This window comes from Taudactylus pleione, unplaced genomic scaffold, assembly GCF_031769625.1.
Source record: "Taudactylus pleione unplaced genomic scaffold, aTauple2 ptg000004l, whole genome shotgun sequence".
Taxonomy (NCBI): domain Eukaryota; kingdom Metazoa; phylum Chordata; class Amphibia; order Anura; family Myobatrachidae; genus Taudactylus; species Taudactylus pleione.
Window position 1 is genome coordinate 523,496 of NW_028284407.1, and position 17,272 is coordinate 540,767.

At 48.8% G+C, this 17,272-nt stretch overlaps 1 protein-coding gene across 7 annotated transcripts in view; it reads left to right on the top strand.

Annotated features, from left to right (window-relative positions):
* Positions 1-17,272, top strand: part of UBR3 (ubiquitin protein ligase E3 component n-recognin 3) — a 250,272-nt gene that overhangs the window by 136,531 nt on the left and 96,469 nt on the right. For all 7 annotated transcript variants that reach the window (XM_088469036.1, XM_088469052.1, XM_088469046.1 and 4 more), the window contains one exon: positions 76-212. In XM_088469036.1, the coding sequence (XP_088325162.1) occupies positions 76-212 (137 nt within the window). The remainder of the gene's footprint in view (positions 1-75; positions 213-17,272) is intronic.

A 17,272-nucleotide genomic window follows, 5' to 3' on the forward strand; every position in this document is an offset into this window, starting at 1 on the left:
AAAGATTGCTGGCTACTAATATCAACGTGGCAAAGTGAATAACTTGTACCCTTACATCATGTTCTTTGCTTTTAGTCAGAAACCAATTTGAGCAAGGAAATGGAGGCGGTGATGAAAGACATCAAGACGGCTACACAAAAGAAGTACACCGACTACAGCAAGACGCCCGGCTCCCCTGACAATGATTTTCTCTTTATGTACTCCGTTGCTCGGTGAGCTACCTATTCACTTTGTATTGAAAGCTTCAATATTTCTTCTTTCACTTTGTTCCTAAAATAGCAGACGTGAGAACGGTTTAAATTGCCTCTCTTGTTTGTATTATTATTTGCTAGTTATAATAAAGTTTTGTAAGTAACAAAATGATTTTGCTACCTTAAAAGTACAGACTGATGTAGAGGTAATACAGTGACGGTCAGTACAGCTAGCCACACGTACATCAGTTTTATTTTCCATTTCGTTGCTACACAAATTATTTAGCATTTACTTGATCAATGAAATGGGACTAAGCAAAACCTTCAGCAAATTGATTGCTTTGTATACAATTTGTTTTTGTTATCCCAGTTCCAATTAGTATATATGGGATGAAAGATCATTCACAGAGTAAAGATTTCTAAGATATTTTAGATTAAAAGCTGCTCATTCCGATGTATTCATTGGACTACATTACATGTAATTTTATTTTAATGTGTTTATTTTTTGCGCATAAGCAGACTCAATTGCTATGGTTAGACAAAATACAGTGTGTTGAATTTTAGGATAAAGGTATGTCCATATTTAAATGTATTGTACATACCAATAAATTAAACTAAGTAGTGTGTTTTTAAATGTGATTCTGGTCTCCTCCTTTGTACATCTAAGGGGGAATTCAATTCCAGACAGTGGCCCTTATTCAATTAGAAGTGAAAAGTCGAGATCCACGAAAAAGTATCGCCGATTGCGACTTTTCGCCAGGCGGAAACTAATCTCCATATTCAATTCCATCTGCTTTTCTCGTACGCGGAAACGCAAATTCAGTGTAATAGGCGAAAAAGATTCGCCTCTGAATACCAGGAAAAAAGAAGTGCAACATTTTTATTTAGGAGTGCAAATGTGGGGATCCACTCAGAACCATGGGAACAGGCCCCCTAAGGATAACTGCGACAAAAAATACCTAAAAAAAAAAGTAAGGAACACTCCTAAACAGTGGTTTGAATTTGGGGGTGAAAAAGTACAAAGTGGGGGTACAAACATAAAGAGTAGCGAAATAGACTTTTTGTGGGTCTGCAAGTATGGGTGAGGTGTTTCTTTGATTGCAGGTATTTGCTTAAGGTGCGTTTTTTAGAATTTCACTATAGCGACTTTTAAATATACTTGCACCCATTTTCAAGTACCCCAAATTTGACAGGACTACTTATTTTCACCCCAAAAAACTGCTTAATGCCATTCTTCACCACTTGTGCAAAGACGCTAATTTGTGACAATTGTGCGAACTTAAGTAAACCAAACAGTAGTGTTAGGGCTAATCGGGCACTACTACATTGATCCCCAATGTTTCTGCATCTTTTTGAGGGGTTCTGGCTGATTTCCCCCATTCTGACACCACTTTTCGCCTGTTTTGACTTAGCGCGTTTCCGTTTTCGCGTCTTTTGGAATTGGATAGGGCAAATCGCAGATACGCGCGCGATAAGTTTCCATAGCTAAAATACGCAATGTAGGCGAAAAGTCCAGCATGCAAAACTTTATCACGTACGCGAAACTAATTGAATACGGGCCAATGAAGCGATCTGCCGTTCTGGAACACCAGTCCTGCCCACATCGTAAGTCTTTGCCTCACAACCCCATATAGGTGCAAGTGGAAACTTGCGATGTAAAGACTACTGTAATTGGCTATGTGCCTAGCCGGGCATCGCGGACGTCTCCCCCGTTTGATTACTCAACTTGATTTAAGTGAAGTTGTTCATAGAATTGTTCTACCTTCTCCCAAGTTTATTTCTAGTACCTGTATTTGCCATACTTAATTATTTTGAATACTAATGACACGGGTAGCTGTGGGGATTTAGGAAATGAAAACTGATATCTGATTTGTTGATGCGGTGTATACTACTGTACATTACATATTACTACTACTACTATTGTTGTTTGTATAGTAGAGGTATATGATGCAGCACTGTACTGTACCTCTCTTCAGCTATGCAACAATTTCCGTAAATGTCTATGAATATTGTATTTTCTGTGACAAGTTTGAAGTAAAGTAAACGGAATATTAAGGCGCTAATAGTATATTTGGTTCTTATGCTGTTTAATCAACAGAACATAATATTACTTCTGTATATAATTACAGTGTTTGTTTTCCCGTCCTCAGAATGCACCAAATCTCTCTCGTTTTGTTAGAGGGTCTGACAAATAGCGGGAAGCACAGTATTTTGTCTATGTGCATAAAATATCTGCCCTTGTTACCATTTCCTCCTCCGGTAGATGTTTTGTGAGCAGTGCAAACCGCCTGAGGAGCGGAAAATTCCCGGCAGACAGATGCCCTTATCAGCAGAAACCAGATGCAGCTCTGAGTGGGAGCTTTTATCAATTTTAAATTGCTTTTTTTTTTTTTCCTGAAGAGTAGAGAGGATTAAAACATTCTTTGGGAAAATGGGTGGCATTAGCAGCAAAAACTTACTGATGGTAATACACAGAAGCCGTCTTATTTGAGAAACGTAAAAATATCTGTGAAGGGCCTCAGAAAAATTGTTGCTGACATAAGGCTTCAGAACCATTGCCTGAATTAATTCTGAGTTTATGAAATCTCATTTAAGCAGCTTAATGAGTTAAATGATGTCACTGGGGGAGGTGGGGGAGAACTCTCTGTGAGTTTGTAACATTTGAACATTTTGTACATTTTTATTCTACAGTCTGGTTATTTTAATATATAAAGACACTATATTAATTGATTTAAAAACGATAAGATCCATGCCGAACTGGGCATGAAACATTCTGGCATTTTTGGTGGGTGATGCAGGTTTTGTGATTTCACTCGAGCTATGATAGCTGAAGTGTTTGGAGAGGAGGGAGAGTGTCTGGGTAGCAGAACAGTCCTTTAAGAAAGTGTCAGGTAGCTGTAATGGCCCCCTGCTTCCACCTTTTCCCAGTACTCTAAACCCATATTACCCTATCCCCTTGGCCTCAGCTGTTATTGAGGTGGAACTGGCCTTCTGAAGATTACCTGGTGGGCAGTTTGGGGACATCACAGGCCATGGTAATCCAGGCCATGGGAGTGGGGTATCTGATATCGCCCTGTTTTCTTTTTTTTTTTTTTCTCATCATGGACTGACCAAGCTGGCTTTTACAGGCCATGACCTAAAAGCATTAGGGACTTGCTGTCTTCTCTTCCTTGAGACTATGCTGCAAGCCCGAAACTATCTTCCCCTCGTATCTATTGCAGTCGTGAGATCTCACTTTGGGGATGAGTTGGGAGCAGAGCAAGAAAAGCAAGTAACTGTATCTGGCACAAACAATGTTGCATTGAAAGGGGTGCAAGTGCATTTATTATTTGGGTAAATACTGGGTCATTTTGCATGTAAGCCCACAAATGCTGGACAGCTTTATTTTTACACTGTACTTTGGATTTAAGTTTGGACATTAATTTCCCAGATCTAAATCTCTCTGCACATTGCCAAGGTGCAAGGTTACTTGCTCTTTTTTGCTTTGCCCCAACTCAGAATCAGCACCTTTGTTTCCCAACAGAAGTGGGCTTATTTATATACTAGTTTTTGCCATGGTGGGATCTGGACCTCTCAGGTTACAGGTTTCTGTTCTTCCAGCACTGGTTCCTTCTGAAGTGTCACCTTGGGGTCTTAACATTTTACAGAAGAGACTAAAAATAATCTGTTTGAGCCCCTTAGTTTGATTCTACTGTGCCTCACTTAGAAGGTAATCATCATATGTAGAAGAGGGTTGGGTACTGAATGCTGACACTCGGGATCCCGGCGGTCAGAATCCCGACGCCAGCATCCCTACAGAGTTGGGATACCAACACCAGTCTGTAAGTGTCCTGACCCTACCCTTAACCCTCCCTCCCTGCACCCGAAACCTGACACCCCCCCCTCTCTAGTGCCTAAACCTAACCCTCCCCTCTAGTGCCTAACCCTAACCCACCCCCTAGTGCCTAACCCACCCCCTAGTGCCTAACCCTTCCCCCTCAGCCTAACCCCACTAATTACCGTCGGGATGCTGGCACCGGGATTCTGACTGGTGTCGGAATTCCGGTGCCGGCATGTTGAGCGCCGGTATCCCAACAGCCAGGATTTCAACTACATCCCGTAGAATATTGTAATTCCTGCTGTACCAAGACGTTTCATGTTTACTCTTCATTTTCATTATGTATTACATACATGGCTAAATGTATCTGTGTGCAATGATGCACAGTTATATTATGTTTTGAGGTTACTTGCAATGCCTATTTTATGTCACAAGCCTTAAATGATTATGAACTGCCTTTATACATGTCCAGGTCATACAAAGAGAGGGTTAATGGATTCATACACTGCATCTCTTGCTTGTCCTCTTACATTTTTATCTGTTTATAAATAAAGGGGCAGGTAAATGAGCCCTCTGTGCAAATTAACTTTGAGGGTTCCAAAACTCTCCGTTAGGGCCGTATTTAATTAGTTTCGCGTCCTCGATAAAGTTTCGCTTGGCCGACTTTCCGCCTACATCGCGTGTTTTGGACGCGGAAACTTATCATGAGCGCCCTCGCTATTCGCCCTATTCAATTCCAAACCACGCGAAAACGGCAAGCCGCGAAGTCTGAACGTGCTGTCACAAATGGGGAAATCAGCCTGAACCCCTCAAAAAGATGCACTAACTTTGGGGATCAAAGTAGATGTGTCCGAATAGCCCTAATAAGTCTATTTGGGGTCCTTAAATTGTTTCAATAGCTTCTTATTAGCGTCTTTGCACAAGTGGTGAAGAATGGCATTAATCAGTATTTTGGGGTGAAAATAAGTAGTCCTGTCACATTTGGGGTTCTTGAAAATGGGTGCTAGCATATTTTAAAGTCTCTAAATTGAAGTTTACAAAAAAACATGCAAAACGCACCTATTGCAAGCACCTGCAATCAAAAATAACACTTGACCCTATTTCGCTAGTTTTTATGCTTGTACCCCCACTTTGTACTTTTTCGCCCCCAAAATGAAAGTACTTTTATGGGGTGTTAACTTTTTTTTTTAGGGATTTTTTTGACACAGTTGTCCTTTGGGGGTACCCAAGGGTACTGAGTGGTTTCCCCACTTTTGCACCCCAAAATAAAAAAAATGCACTTCTTTTCAGCTGCTATTCAGAGGCACATCTTTTTCACCTATTACATTGCATTGAGTTTCCGTGTATGCAAAAACCATTTGGAATTGAATTAGGAGATAAGTTTCCGACACGCGAAAAGCTGAGATCGGCGATACTTTTCCGCGGATCTCGGCTTTTCGTGGCTAATTGAATACGGCCCAGAGGGGGAGAGGCAGCTGCTTGGATGTGGTTTGCATAGTTGAATATATTTATGGTTGTATTATTTTTTTTCATTTACAGTCTTGGTTGTGGGTGCGTAGTGGCAAGGTTCCTGGTGGAACATCTTTTTATCTCTGATTAGTTAATCCTGAGCTCTAATACATAAATATTTTGAGATCATATAATTTATGCTGGGCATACACTATACAAGTATCGGGCCGATCCGCCCGATGTTGGCTAAAATATCAATCAATCGGGCATGCCGAATCATCCAGCGTGCCTGCCGGATGCAATATTTTGTAAGGTAAATGTCGACCGCATCGGGCAGTGTGTGCCGCTGCCGACCGACAGACATGTTCCCTGTTTATTCATGGGGAAGGAACTGGAAATGTCTCCTCCCCAGGGGAGGAGCGCAGATATCAGGGCCAATACACTGTGAGAGATCTCGCAGTGTATGCCCGTGATATCTGCAGGGTGTCAGGCTGCCAAATAAAATGTCTGTCGGGCATTTTATCTGGCAGTGTATGCCCAGCATTAGCAATGTTGGTGAGGTTAGGTGTCTTAATGCTGGAGTGAGAAGAGAGACAGCCCTTACGTTTCCACTGGCAGGCACATATGTTCGTAGCAGAGTGCTCGCTCTCAGGTGGCTGTGGATTGTTTCACTTTGATCAAGCTCCATTAACTATCATATTGTCCCTGAATTGACTTTCTAGGATCCTCACTATGGAAGCTCTTAGGAATCTCTTTGGACCTAAAGTTTAGTTTCTCTTTCATCCACTAGGGGACACTGGAGGTGCTTACGCTGGGGTATAGAGGCGTGGATAGCTGGAGCTGGCACTTTAAATAATTTAGAAGTGTGAAGCTCCTCCCCCTCTATTCCCCACCAGCCCTCAGTTTAGAAAATGTGCCTCATGGAGCTGGTCACAATCTGCTGTGCTCCAGCAATACATTTCATTTTTATTTTAATGTAGGTTAGTTTTTTTTACTCCATCTTTTACACTATATTAGGTACCCTTCGCCACCTCTCTAAAGGTGGGGTCCGGGTACCTGGCGCCCTGTTCTTAGTAGAGCAGGAAGGAGTGCACAGCAACTGACAGCTCCTTATCGCCACAGCACACTTCTACACAGTGACAAGGTCACAAGAAGAAGAAGAAGTGCTGAGCTGAACGAGAGAAGAGACCTCTGAGGGAGCGCGGTGAGTACACTCAGCTGCGCACCTCCCGTCTCCCGCCCTACTTCCCGACGCTGGTTTAGAGCAGCGCTACAGCGCTGCTTTCTATCTACTAAGTCTCCCCTTTCCCCGCTAGTTTAGAACATCGCGGGCTGTAGAGGGGCTGACAGGTGTTGCAGCCAGCGGTACACAGGCTCCCCTCTCCCCGCTAGTAGAGCGGCAAGCGGGGCAGTCAGAGGGGGAAGTTCATATATGGCCAGCGTTAAGCAGCCATACTGCATGCCTCAGGAGGAGGAAGGGGGCGGAGTCTAATGAGCGGGCTCTCTCTATACGCGGCAAGCGGCTGTCACAACAGCGTGGCTGCCGTTTCTAACACACTACCTGCATCTCTTCACATTACAGGAGAGTGCAGAAGTCACACAGTGTGGGCAGAAGGATGATCTCCTGGCACACCCCCCTTCTACAGGATCCTTTCCAAAAGGGTCTGTGAAGATAACACTGGGGTGTACAAGGTCCAGGGAATCTGAACTTTCTACTTCAGGGTCCACAGGGTTGACCTTGGGGTATAGCTGGATCTGGATCCACGGGCACCACGCAGTTAAAGCTTTGCTGCTCCCAGGATGCACTTGGGTCCGTCCTCCTCTATACCCCGGCCACAGGCACCTCAGTTTTAGTTGGTGCCCGGCCGGAGTCGGGTCACCCTGTCGCAGTGGGGCTGCAGGAGCAGCCCCATAGCTTTATTTTAAAAGAGAATTTTTTTATTTTTTTCTACTTTTTTTACACTGTTAGAGCGGCAGCATCAGACTGTCCTTTAGGACGTCCACGCTGCCGCTCCTTCTCCCCGCTGGCGCCGCGACGCCAGTACAGCTCTGGGGATCGCGGCGGGACCCCAGAGCCTGTACTAGCCGGGCTCTGGGGACTCCCTTGACTGCTGCCGGACGGACGGGGATCAGGTAAGCCGCGGGTCGCCGCGTGCGGCGGCCCGCGGATACTTCAATGCAGTCAGGAGCCTCCGGTCTCTGGGGACAGACCGGAGGCGCTAGCGGCGGCGGCGGGCTCCCCCTCAATTGAGGAATACCCCGCGTGTCCGCTAGACCACCAGGGTATCAGGCTGGTAGCGGGACCGGCAACCCGGGGGTTAATTGCTAGCCAGGGGAGGCAGCCTTCCCTGTCTAGCGGCTCCTCCCCTCAGCTCAGCGCGCCTTTCAACTAGGAGTCTGGCGTCGCTGAGCTGCTCTTATCTCTCGGCCACTCCTCCTCTGAGGTCTCCGGCGGCCATCTTTACTGGCACATCGCAGACTCCCAGGCGGTATCAAGTGGACCGGTCCCCCTGTGTACCTCTCCCCTGCTAAAGGACAGTGTACACAGCGCTATAGCCCTCCCAGACACTGAATCTGGGCGGTTGATTGTAGCGGAAGGTGCAGTGAGTATAACTTTTCTGCATTGTATGTGACTATTGCTAGTGCTGCCTGTCTGTGACTTATTCTCCTTTACTGTCAGCTTATACCTATCCTTTTCCTTCTCCTACGGCCCGGCAGGTGTGTGGGGGAAGGGCGTTTTTCTGAGACCCTCACTTATATAAAATACGTATTTGTGGGGTCAGTCACATACTGTTGTGTGCTACACAGTACCATATCTGGGCTGTTGTGTCGCATACTGGTGAGTGCGCGGGTGTTAAAACCGTAATTCCTCTGGTGATACCTGTTTCTTGTGATTTACGGTATCATGTCTGATGAGGAGACTGAGCGCTCTGTGGCTCCTGTGCTATTTTCCTGCAGACGCTGTGCTGCTGGAGTTGATGGGGAGGACTTATCTCAGGATGGTCTGTGCGGGCGGTGCCAGCTGGTACCGGGCCCCTCCAACCCCCCTGTATCACAGGACCCTCCTTGGGCGATGTTTTCACAGGTGCTGGCGTCTATTGCGGACCGGTTATCGGTCCCATCAGCGGTCCCTTCTAGGGCGTTACCGCAGCCCACCATCCCCCATTCCCCGAGGGTTCCACAAATGTTGCGGTCTTCCCCCGGGGCCCAGACTGTGGGTCCTTACTCGGGACTGCCTGTGTATGTGCAGTCTTCCCCAGGGACGTGTCAGTCTGTAGTGCCTTTGCAGAGTTTTGCTCCGACGGCTCCTCCGCCTTGGGTGGATGTTCTATCCAGCTCCGTACAGAGTCTGGCGGCCTCATCCTCGGCGTTTCAGTCCATGTTGCAAGGTGATGTGCCACCAAGGGTGTCTAAACGTCCGGTTGTGAGTTCACTAGCTGCGCAGTTGTCGGACTCGGAAGTGTCCTCAGATGATGGAGAAATCCATGAGGACTCTGACTCTGATGTCATGGGGCAGGAGGTGGAAGCTAAGTCCTCCATTAATGTTCCAGCCTTAGTTAGGGCGGTGCGGGCTATCCTACATGTTGAGGATGATGCGCCGGCTCCTAGGTCGAAGTTTCCTACCTTTAAAAAGGCCAAGGTGACCTCAACTGTGTTCCCCCTGTCTGATCAATTATCGGATCATATGGCGGCGGCCTGGCAATTACCTAGTAAGAGGTTCCATCCACAGAAGAGGTTGGCGGCGAACTATCCTTTTCCTGAAGCTCATTGCAGGAAATGGGAAACTCCGCCGGCGGTGGATTCCCACGTTACCCGCTTGATCAAAAGCGCGACGTTGCCATTGCCGTCTATCTCCTCTTTGAAGGATCCCACGGACAGGAAGGTGGAGACTTGTTTAAAGTCCATTTATTCTCTTTCCGGGGCGGTGGCTCGCCCGTCCATGGCTATCTCCTGGGTGGCTAAAGCCATTGAGGCATGGGCCAATGCCTTGGAGGATACCTTTCCTGATGAGGCTCCGGATATCCAGAGAGCGTTAGTGGGACAGATGCGGGATGCAGCTTCCTATATTGGGGAAGCGTCTTTGGATGCCAGCCTGCTCACTTCTCGGGTGTCGGCTGCAGCGGTATCTGCTCGGCGCTCCCTGTGGCTGAGGTCCTGGAGGGCTGATGCAGATTCAAAAAAGGGTCTGGAGGCCTTGCCTTTTAATGGTGATTTACTATTTGGTCCGGATTTGGACAGAATAGTGGATACTTTGGCTAAGTCCAAGTCGGCTTTTCTCCCTTCGGCCTCTGCGCCAGCTAAAGTGAGGAGCTCTGCCTTTCGGTCCTTTCGGGTTCAGGGTAAGGCCAAGGGCCAGTCCTTCCCGAGACATTCGGCGACCAAGGCCGCACCCAAGCCCAAGAAGCAGGCATGGAGTGCTCGGCGCCCTTCTTCCAAGCAGGAGGATAAGCCTGCTGCCTGATGGGACGGGCCTCTCTCTGGGGGACCCCAGAGTGGGAGGCCGACTTCTCCAATTCGCCCAGTGTTGGCACAATACCACCACGGATGCCTGGGTTCGAGAAGTAGTCTCTCAGGGGTACGCCCTGTCTTTTCGGTTCAGGCCGCCCCACCAGTTTTTCTGTACGAGTCCTTCTCTGGACAAGACCAAAGCGGGTCAGATTCAGGTAGCTATAGAATCCTTGCTACAAGCAGGGGTCATTGTTCCCGTTCCGCAGTCTCAGCGCGGGACGGGGTACTATTCTACTCTGTTTCTGGTACAGAAACCCAATGGTTCTCATCGCCCTATCCTGAATTTGAAGTCTCTGAACAGATACCTCAGAGTTCCCAAGTTCAGGATGGAAACGTTACGTTCCATCATTCTGGCGATGGAACCCGGGGATTATATGGTCTCCCTCGATATCCAGGACGCCTATCTCCATGTGCCCATAGCACCGGCACATCAGCGGTATCTGAGGTTTGCTATCCTGAACCATCACTACCAATTTCGGGCGTTGCCTTTTGGCCTTTCCACGGCTCCGAGGGTGTTCACCAAGGTGAAGGCGGTTATGGCTGCCCACCTTCGGGGTCAGGGTCTACGTCTGTTGCCGTACCTGGACGATCTTCTGCTGCTGGCGAGCTCCCCGGAGGTGCTTCTTCGACATCTCCACCTGACCATTGCTTGTCTTCAAGCACACGGGTGGTTGATAAACTGGAAGAAGTCCTCCCTGATTCCATCACAGCGGATGGTTCATTTGGGAGCCCTGCTGGATTCTCGTCAGCAGCGGATTTTCCTGACTCCAGAGAAGGTCTCCTCCCTGCAGCTGCGGATACACAGTTGCCTGAGCAGTTGCCGCCTGTCGGTCCATTCAGCTATGAGAGTTCTGGGGTCCATGGTGTCGACATTCGACATGGTGGAATTTGCCCAGTTCCATTCCCGGCCCCTGCAGGGGCTGATTCTATCGGAATGGAACGGGTTACCTCACCGGATCCGCTCTCAGATGCTGGTGTTGTCCGGGGAGGTTCGGCAGTCTTTGGCTTGGTGGCTTCAGACGGTGCATCTGGTCGAGGGGCGCCCCTTTTGGATCCCGGACTGGGTCCTGCTCACGACGGATGCCAGTCTTCGGGGTTGGGGGGCAGTGACCGGCTCATTATCGCTTCAGGGTCGTTGGTCCGCGGAAGAAGCACTTCTCCCCATCAACATCCTGGAACTGCGGGCTGTGTACAGGGCCCTGCAGTCGTCCGGCCCCGCTCTTCACGGAAGGGCGGTTCAGGTGCAGTCCGACAACGCCACCACGGTGGCGTACATCAACCACCAAGGGGGAACTCGCAGTCGAGCAGCAATGTCGGAGGTGTCTCGCATTCTTGCTTGGGCGGAGTGTCACGTTCCAGCGATCTCGGCAGTCTTCATTCCCAGAGTCCTCAATTGGGAGGCGGACTTCCTCAGCCGTCACGATGTGCATCCCGGGGAATGGTCGCTTCACCCAGAGGTGTTTCAGCTACTCGTGGACAGGTGGGGGCTGCCGGAGCTGGACTTGATGGCCTCCCGTCACAATCACAAGTTGCCCGTTTACGGGTCAAGGACAAGAGACGCAGGCGCCTGTCTGGTAGACGCTCTGTCGGTGAAATGGACGTTTCACCTGGCGTATCTGTTTCCTCCGATATCCTTACTTCCTCGGGTTCTGCGGAAATTCAAGCAGGACGGCGGCACGCTCGTGCTGGTGGCTCCGGCGTGGCCCAGACGTCCTTGGTACTCCGATCTGAGGTGCCTCTCCATCGACGCTCCGTACTTTCTTCCTCAGCGTCGGGACCTGTTGTCTCAGGGGCCCTGCCTTTACCCGGATCTGGGTCGGCTGTCTTTGACGGCGTGGCTCTTGAGACAGCCGTCTTGAGGTCTAGGGGTTTCTCCATTTCAGTGATTGGTACCATGCTTAGGGCACGCAAGCCTGCCTCCGCGCGGATTTACCACAGGGTGTGGCGCACTTATTTTCAGTGGTGTGAATCCAGAAACTATGATCCGCAGGTGTTCCGGGTTTCCAGAATCTTGGAATTTCTTCAATCGGGTTTGGACCTCGGCTTACGCCTGGCCTCTCTGAAGGTTCATGTGTCTGCTTTGTCCGTGTGGTTTCAGCGACGGATTGCTACACTGCCAGATGTTTACACCTTTTTCCAAGGTGTTCTCAGGATCCAGCCTCCCTTCGTGCCTCCGGTGGCTCCGTGGGACTTGACGGTGGTACTGAGGGTCTTGCAGGGTCCTCCTTTTGAGCCGCTTGAGTCGGTGGAGCTCAAGTGGCTGACGTTTAAGACCATTTTTCTCCTGGCAATTGCTTCGGCCAGGAGGGTTTCAGAATTGGGGGCGCTTTCCTGTCGCCCTCCTTTTCTGATTTTTCACCAGGACAGGGCAGTGCTCCGCACGCGTCCTGAGTTTTTGCCCAAAGTGGTTTCAAAGTTCCACATTAATCAGGAACTTGTTGTGCCAGCTTTTCAGTCACCTGATCTTTCTGCTGGTGAGGCTTCCTTGGATGTGATCCGGGCACTTAGAATCTATGTAGAGCGGACTGCTTCGGTTAGGAAGTCGGATTCTTTGTTTGTCCTCTTCGGTTTTCACAAGAGGGGTTGGCCTGCCAACAAGCAAACGTTAGCCCGTTGGCTTCGTTCAGTTATTTGTGAGGCTTATGCGCAGGAGGGTTTACCTGTGCCAGCCTCTGTTAAGGCTCATTCCACTCGTTCTGTGGGTCCCTCTTGGGCTGCTAGACGTGGCGCCTCCGCTGTTCAGCTGTGTAAGGCGGCTACTTGGTCTTCAATTCAGACGTTTTTGAGGTTTTATGCGTTTGACACCTTCGCCTCTCAGGATGCATCCTTTGGGCGCCGGGTACTCCTTTCAGCACAGGAGCGTCCCCGCCCTTAGTTGAACTGCTTTGGGACATCCCCAAGGTCAACCCTGTGGACCCCCTATGGACCCTGAAGTAGAAAACAAGAGATATGGTAAGAACTTACCTTTGTTATCTCTGTTTCTACGAAGTCCATAGGGTCCACAGGGCGCCCGCCCTGACGCACCTGGCTTCAAATGGGCTGTGTGGCTGGTCACCGGTTTTCCGTCTCCCATTTCTGTGAGTATGGTTTCTTGTGTGTTCCAGTCTTCCTTCTCTCTGTTTAGTCTCCTCCTCCGGCCTTAGCTGCTTACCAACTGAGGTGCCTGTGGCCGGGGCGGGGTATAGAGGAGGACGGACCCAAGTGCATCCTGGGAGCAGCAAAGCTTTAACTGCGTGGTGCCCGTGGATCCAGATCCAGCTATACCCCAAGGTCAACCCTGTGGACCCTATGGACTTCGTAGAAACAGAGATAACAAAGGTAAGTTCTTACCATATCTCTTGCTATTGGGAGAGAGTGGTGTGAACCTCCTCCTCTGTTTCCCACTAGCCTTCTGTCTCTGTACTGATTCTGTTTGAGTGGCTGTGTGTGTATACCAATCAGAAAAACAAACTAAGCCAATTGCTGTTGACACCATGCTATGTGATGCTTGTTTAGTAACACAAGGGGCAGCACAGATGGTGTAATGGTTAGCATTGCTGCCTCACAGCGCTGAGGTCGTGGGTCCCACTACGGCCCTTAGGTGTGGAGTTTGTATGTTCTCACTGTGCTTGCGTGGGTTTCCTCCCACTATATATATATACCATTATAAACCTCTGTGGCTATTACTGTATCGCCTACTCCTCCATGGGCCGCTGACATGGCAGGAGTTATGACGGCTGTAACGTCAGAATTGACGGCTAATAGGAGGGTTAACCAAATATCTGGACTGGTACAGATTATGTGTACCGCTTCTACATTGTCCTCCACTGCCTATCATAAGCCTGCAGTGAGCGTCCTCTGCCGACTGTCCTCCAGTCGTATGAGGAACCCCTCGCAGCTCCGCGCTTCCGGATTTAGAATCTGTCACTCGGGGTGGAGCCTTAAAATTCTAGCTGTCAGGCAGATCCTTAATCTACCTGAGGAAGTAGTTCCTGCAGCTCACACAACCGCTTCTAGACAAGCTCTCTGTGGCCTGGAAACAACTGGATAAGCGGTTCCAAATCCACATTGTTTCCCTTCTGGCTATCCATTTCCATTATCCATGATGGAATAGTGGAAAACACCTCCTCCAGTAGATGCATTTGTTTTTTCGTTTTTTTTTTTTTTTTAAGGAAACAACGATTCCTTTGCCGGGCCACTCACGTAACCAGCGATGTGATTGGTTATAGTCTTGTGGCTGCCTATAGGCTGATTGCTGGACAAGTCGCAGCACTTCCTGCATCAGTCAGTAAAGGTTTGCAGCGTTTTGACATAGTTGTGTGTGGCTGTTTTTCTGCTGCCTACTGATCATATAATACTACTATGGCTCTCCAACTCTTCTGCTCGCAAGTTGGAATAAACACCGCGATCCATTTACTGCAGCAGGAGCCCAATTTAGGCCTACGCTTGTTAGCGCCTGGGTTAACAATGCTGTAATTGCTGGGTGAACCAGTTGATTATGGGCTTGGATACTTCTAGAGCAGAGTTACGATTACTAGCAGAACTCTCCGTGAGTCAGCAGTTTACATGATATCAGTCAGATCAGTGCTCGTATGTCCGCTTCTGCTGTTTCTGCCCGCAGAGATCTCTGCTTGCTCTCTTGGCAGGCGGATGGAGACTCCAAACGGGCTGTTGAGGGTCTACAGTTCACAGGTGATATGCTTTTTAGTCCAGAACTGAAAAAATGGATATCCCAAGCCACTGGGGGTAAGTCTTCTTTCCTTTCTTAGAATGCTCCGTCACCCAGGAGGACTTACACTGGTCCCTTATTTCATTCCTTTCATGCATCCCTTTCGTTAAAGGGTCAGAGGTACCCCCTCGCACATTAGAGGTGGCAGAGGTAGAGGTCGCCCACATACAGTTACACGTCGACAGGATCAAAGACGAGTCGACCAACAGGTGGCTGACTGTCTCCCATCCCACCTGGAATCTCCTGCGATGGGACCTTGCTTACAGACTTTTCAACAAGCTTGGAACCAGACCTCTTTAGATCCGTGGATTTGCAAGCTACTTTCCGTGCGGTTCCGAATAGATTTCGAGGTTTCCACTCCACATCAGTTCTTCTCTACAAGTCTGCCGGTGTCCACGGACAAGGCCCCTGTTAAACCTAAAGTCTTCAAACAGTATCTGAAGCTGTATCGTTTCACTATGGAGTCACTTCAGTCTGTCATTGCAAGCTTCGAACCGGCAGAGTTCCTAATTTCTCTGTATATAAAGGATGTGCATCACCATGTCCCAAATTGGGAACCGCATCAGGCTTTACTGCATTTTGCGATTTTGCAAACTCACGATCAGTTTCAAGCGTTGCTGTTCGGGTTATCCTCGGCTCCCCGTGTTTTCACTAAAATTATGTCTGTCATGTCAATCAGTTAATCAAGGCTCCATCGGACCACTTCTCTTGGACCATGCCTCACTGACATAATCAATTTCAAGAAACCCAATCCGAGTCCGTCCCAAAGACTCCAGTTCTGGGGATGATCCTAGATACGGCATTACAGAGATTTTTCCTTTTGGAAGACTTGGCATCCGGCTGCTCTTTCAGCTAGCCCTCAGACCAAGGAGGGTGTCTTTGCTTCTTGGTCTTCGTCTCTTGGGGAAGATGGTAGCTGCTTTCAAGGCACTATAATTCGGACAATTCCACTCCCGAGTGTTCCAGCTGGCCCTGCTAACACAGGGATCAGGGTCTCACCTGCATCTAAATCAACTGATCCATTTGGCCCCGAAAACCAGGGTGGCACTCCTCTGGTGGATACGACAGACGCCAGCCTCAGAGGATGGTGAACTATGGTCCTCGACTATTACTCTCATCGGTGGTCCCTACAGAAAAGACGGTGGCCCATAAATGTGTTGGAACTCGGAGCAGTTTCCCATGCTCAGCTAGAAGCAGCGCAGTTTCTAAGGTCCCGTCTGGTACGAGTTCTGTCAGACAACGCAACGGCTGTCGCTTACATTAATCGCCAGGCCGGCACTCGAAGTCGTGTGGCCATGTGAGAAGTATCTCAGATTTTCTAGTGGGCTGAGAGTCAGTCAGTAATCCTGTTGGCAGTATTCATCCTGGGAGTGGACAACTGGGAAGCAGATTACCTAACTCACCAGGATATCCATCCCGGGGAATGGAAGCTTCACCCACACGTGTTTCACGCACTGGGGTCGTCCTCAGCCGGACCTCATGGCATCTCGATTAAACATAAGTGACCAGTGTCAAGAACTCTGGAAACGCAGGCAGAGGCTGTCGACACCCTAACAGTTCCATGGACTGATGACATGGTTTACCTGTTTACTCCGATACTACTAATTCGTTGTCTACTAAATCGAATAAAACACTAGTCGGCCTTAGTCATTCTCGTGACACCAAACTGGCCTTGGAGGAGTTGGTTCTTCGGTCCTTCTTGGCAGTCGATCCGGGTTGCTTCCTCTTCATCCGGACCTTCTGCAGCAGGGTCCTTTAGTTCACCCCAACTTAGCACAACTGCGTGGAACGGGGTGGTTCTTGAATCCGATATCTTAGATGGAAGGGCATCCCAGACTCTGTTATTCCCACCATGCTTCGCTCCAGGAAACTGGTTTCGGATGCACATTCTCATTGCATCTGGAGCTCTTCTATCATATGGTGTTACAGTCGGGGCCTTCCGTCAAGGGTGTTTCGTTATCCCGTTTTTACTTCTCTCCGAACGGGATTAGATTCTAGTCTTCGCCTAGGATCATTAAAAGTGCAGATTTCTGCTCTTTCTATTTTATTTCAACGCAGGTTGGCCCTCCTACCTGCAACGTAGACTTTCTTCAGGGGGTGTTGCGGGTGCAGCCACCCTTTGTACCACCTATGGCTCCTTAAGTCTTATACTTGGTACTTTTGTTTCTTCAGTCTTCCATGAACCTCCCAAGAGGTTGATATTAAGTATTTGTCTTGGAAGGCGGTCCTCCTCCGGGCTTCAGCTACGGCTCGTAGGGGTTTGAATTGGGGGTTCTGTTTTATAAGCCTTGTGTTTAATGATGATAAGGCGGGGCTCAGGACGCAAGCTACTTTCCTTCCTATGGTTGTGTCTGTTTTCTACATAAATCAGCCTATTGTGGTACCTTCTTTGGTAGGGGACTCCGGTATTTCTTCTACCCTGGATGTGGTTATAGCTCTCCACCTCTATGTTACTTGGACGGTGTCCTTACGCGAGTCTGAGTTGTTGTTTTTTTTTGTCCTTTTATAAGGCTGTTCGGAAGGGCTGGCCAGCGTCCAAACAGGGTTGGCATGTTGGCTTAGACTGACAATCTGTCAAGCTCATGTCCGCAATGATCG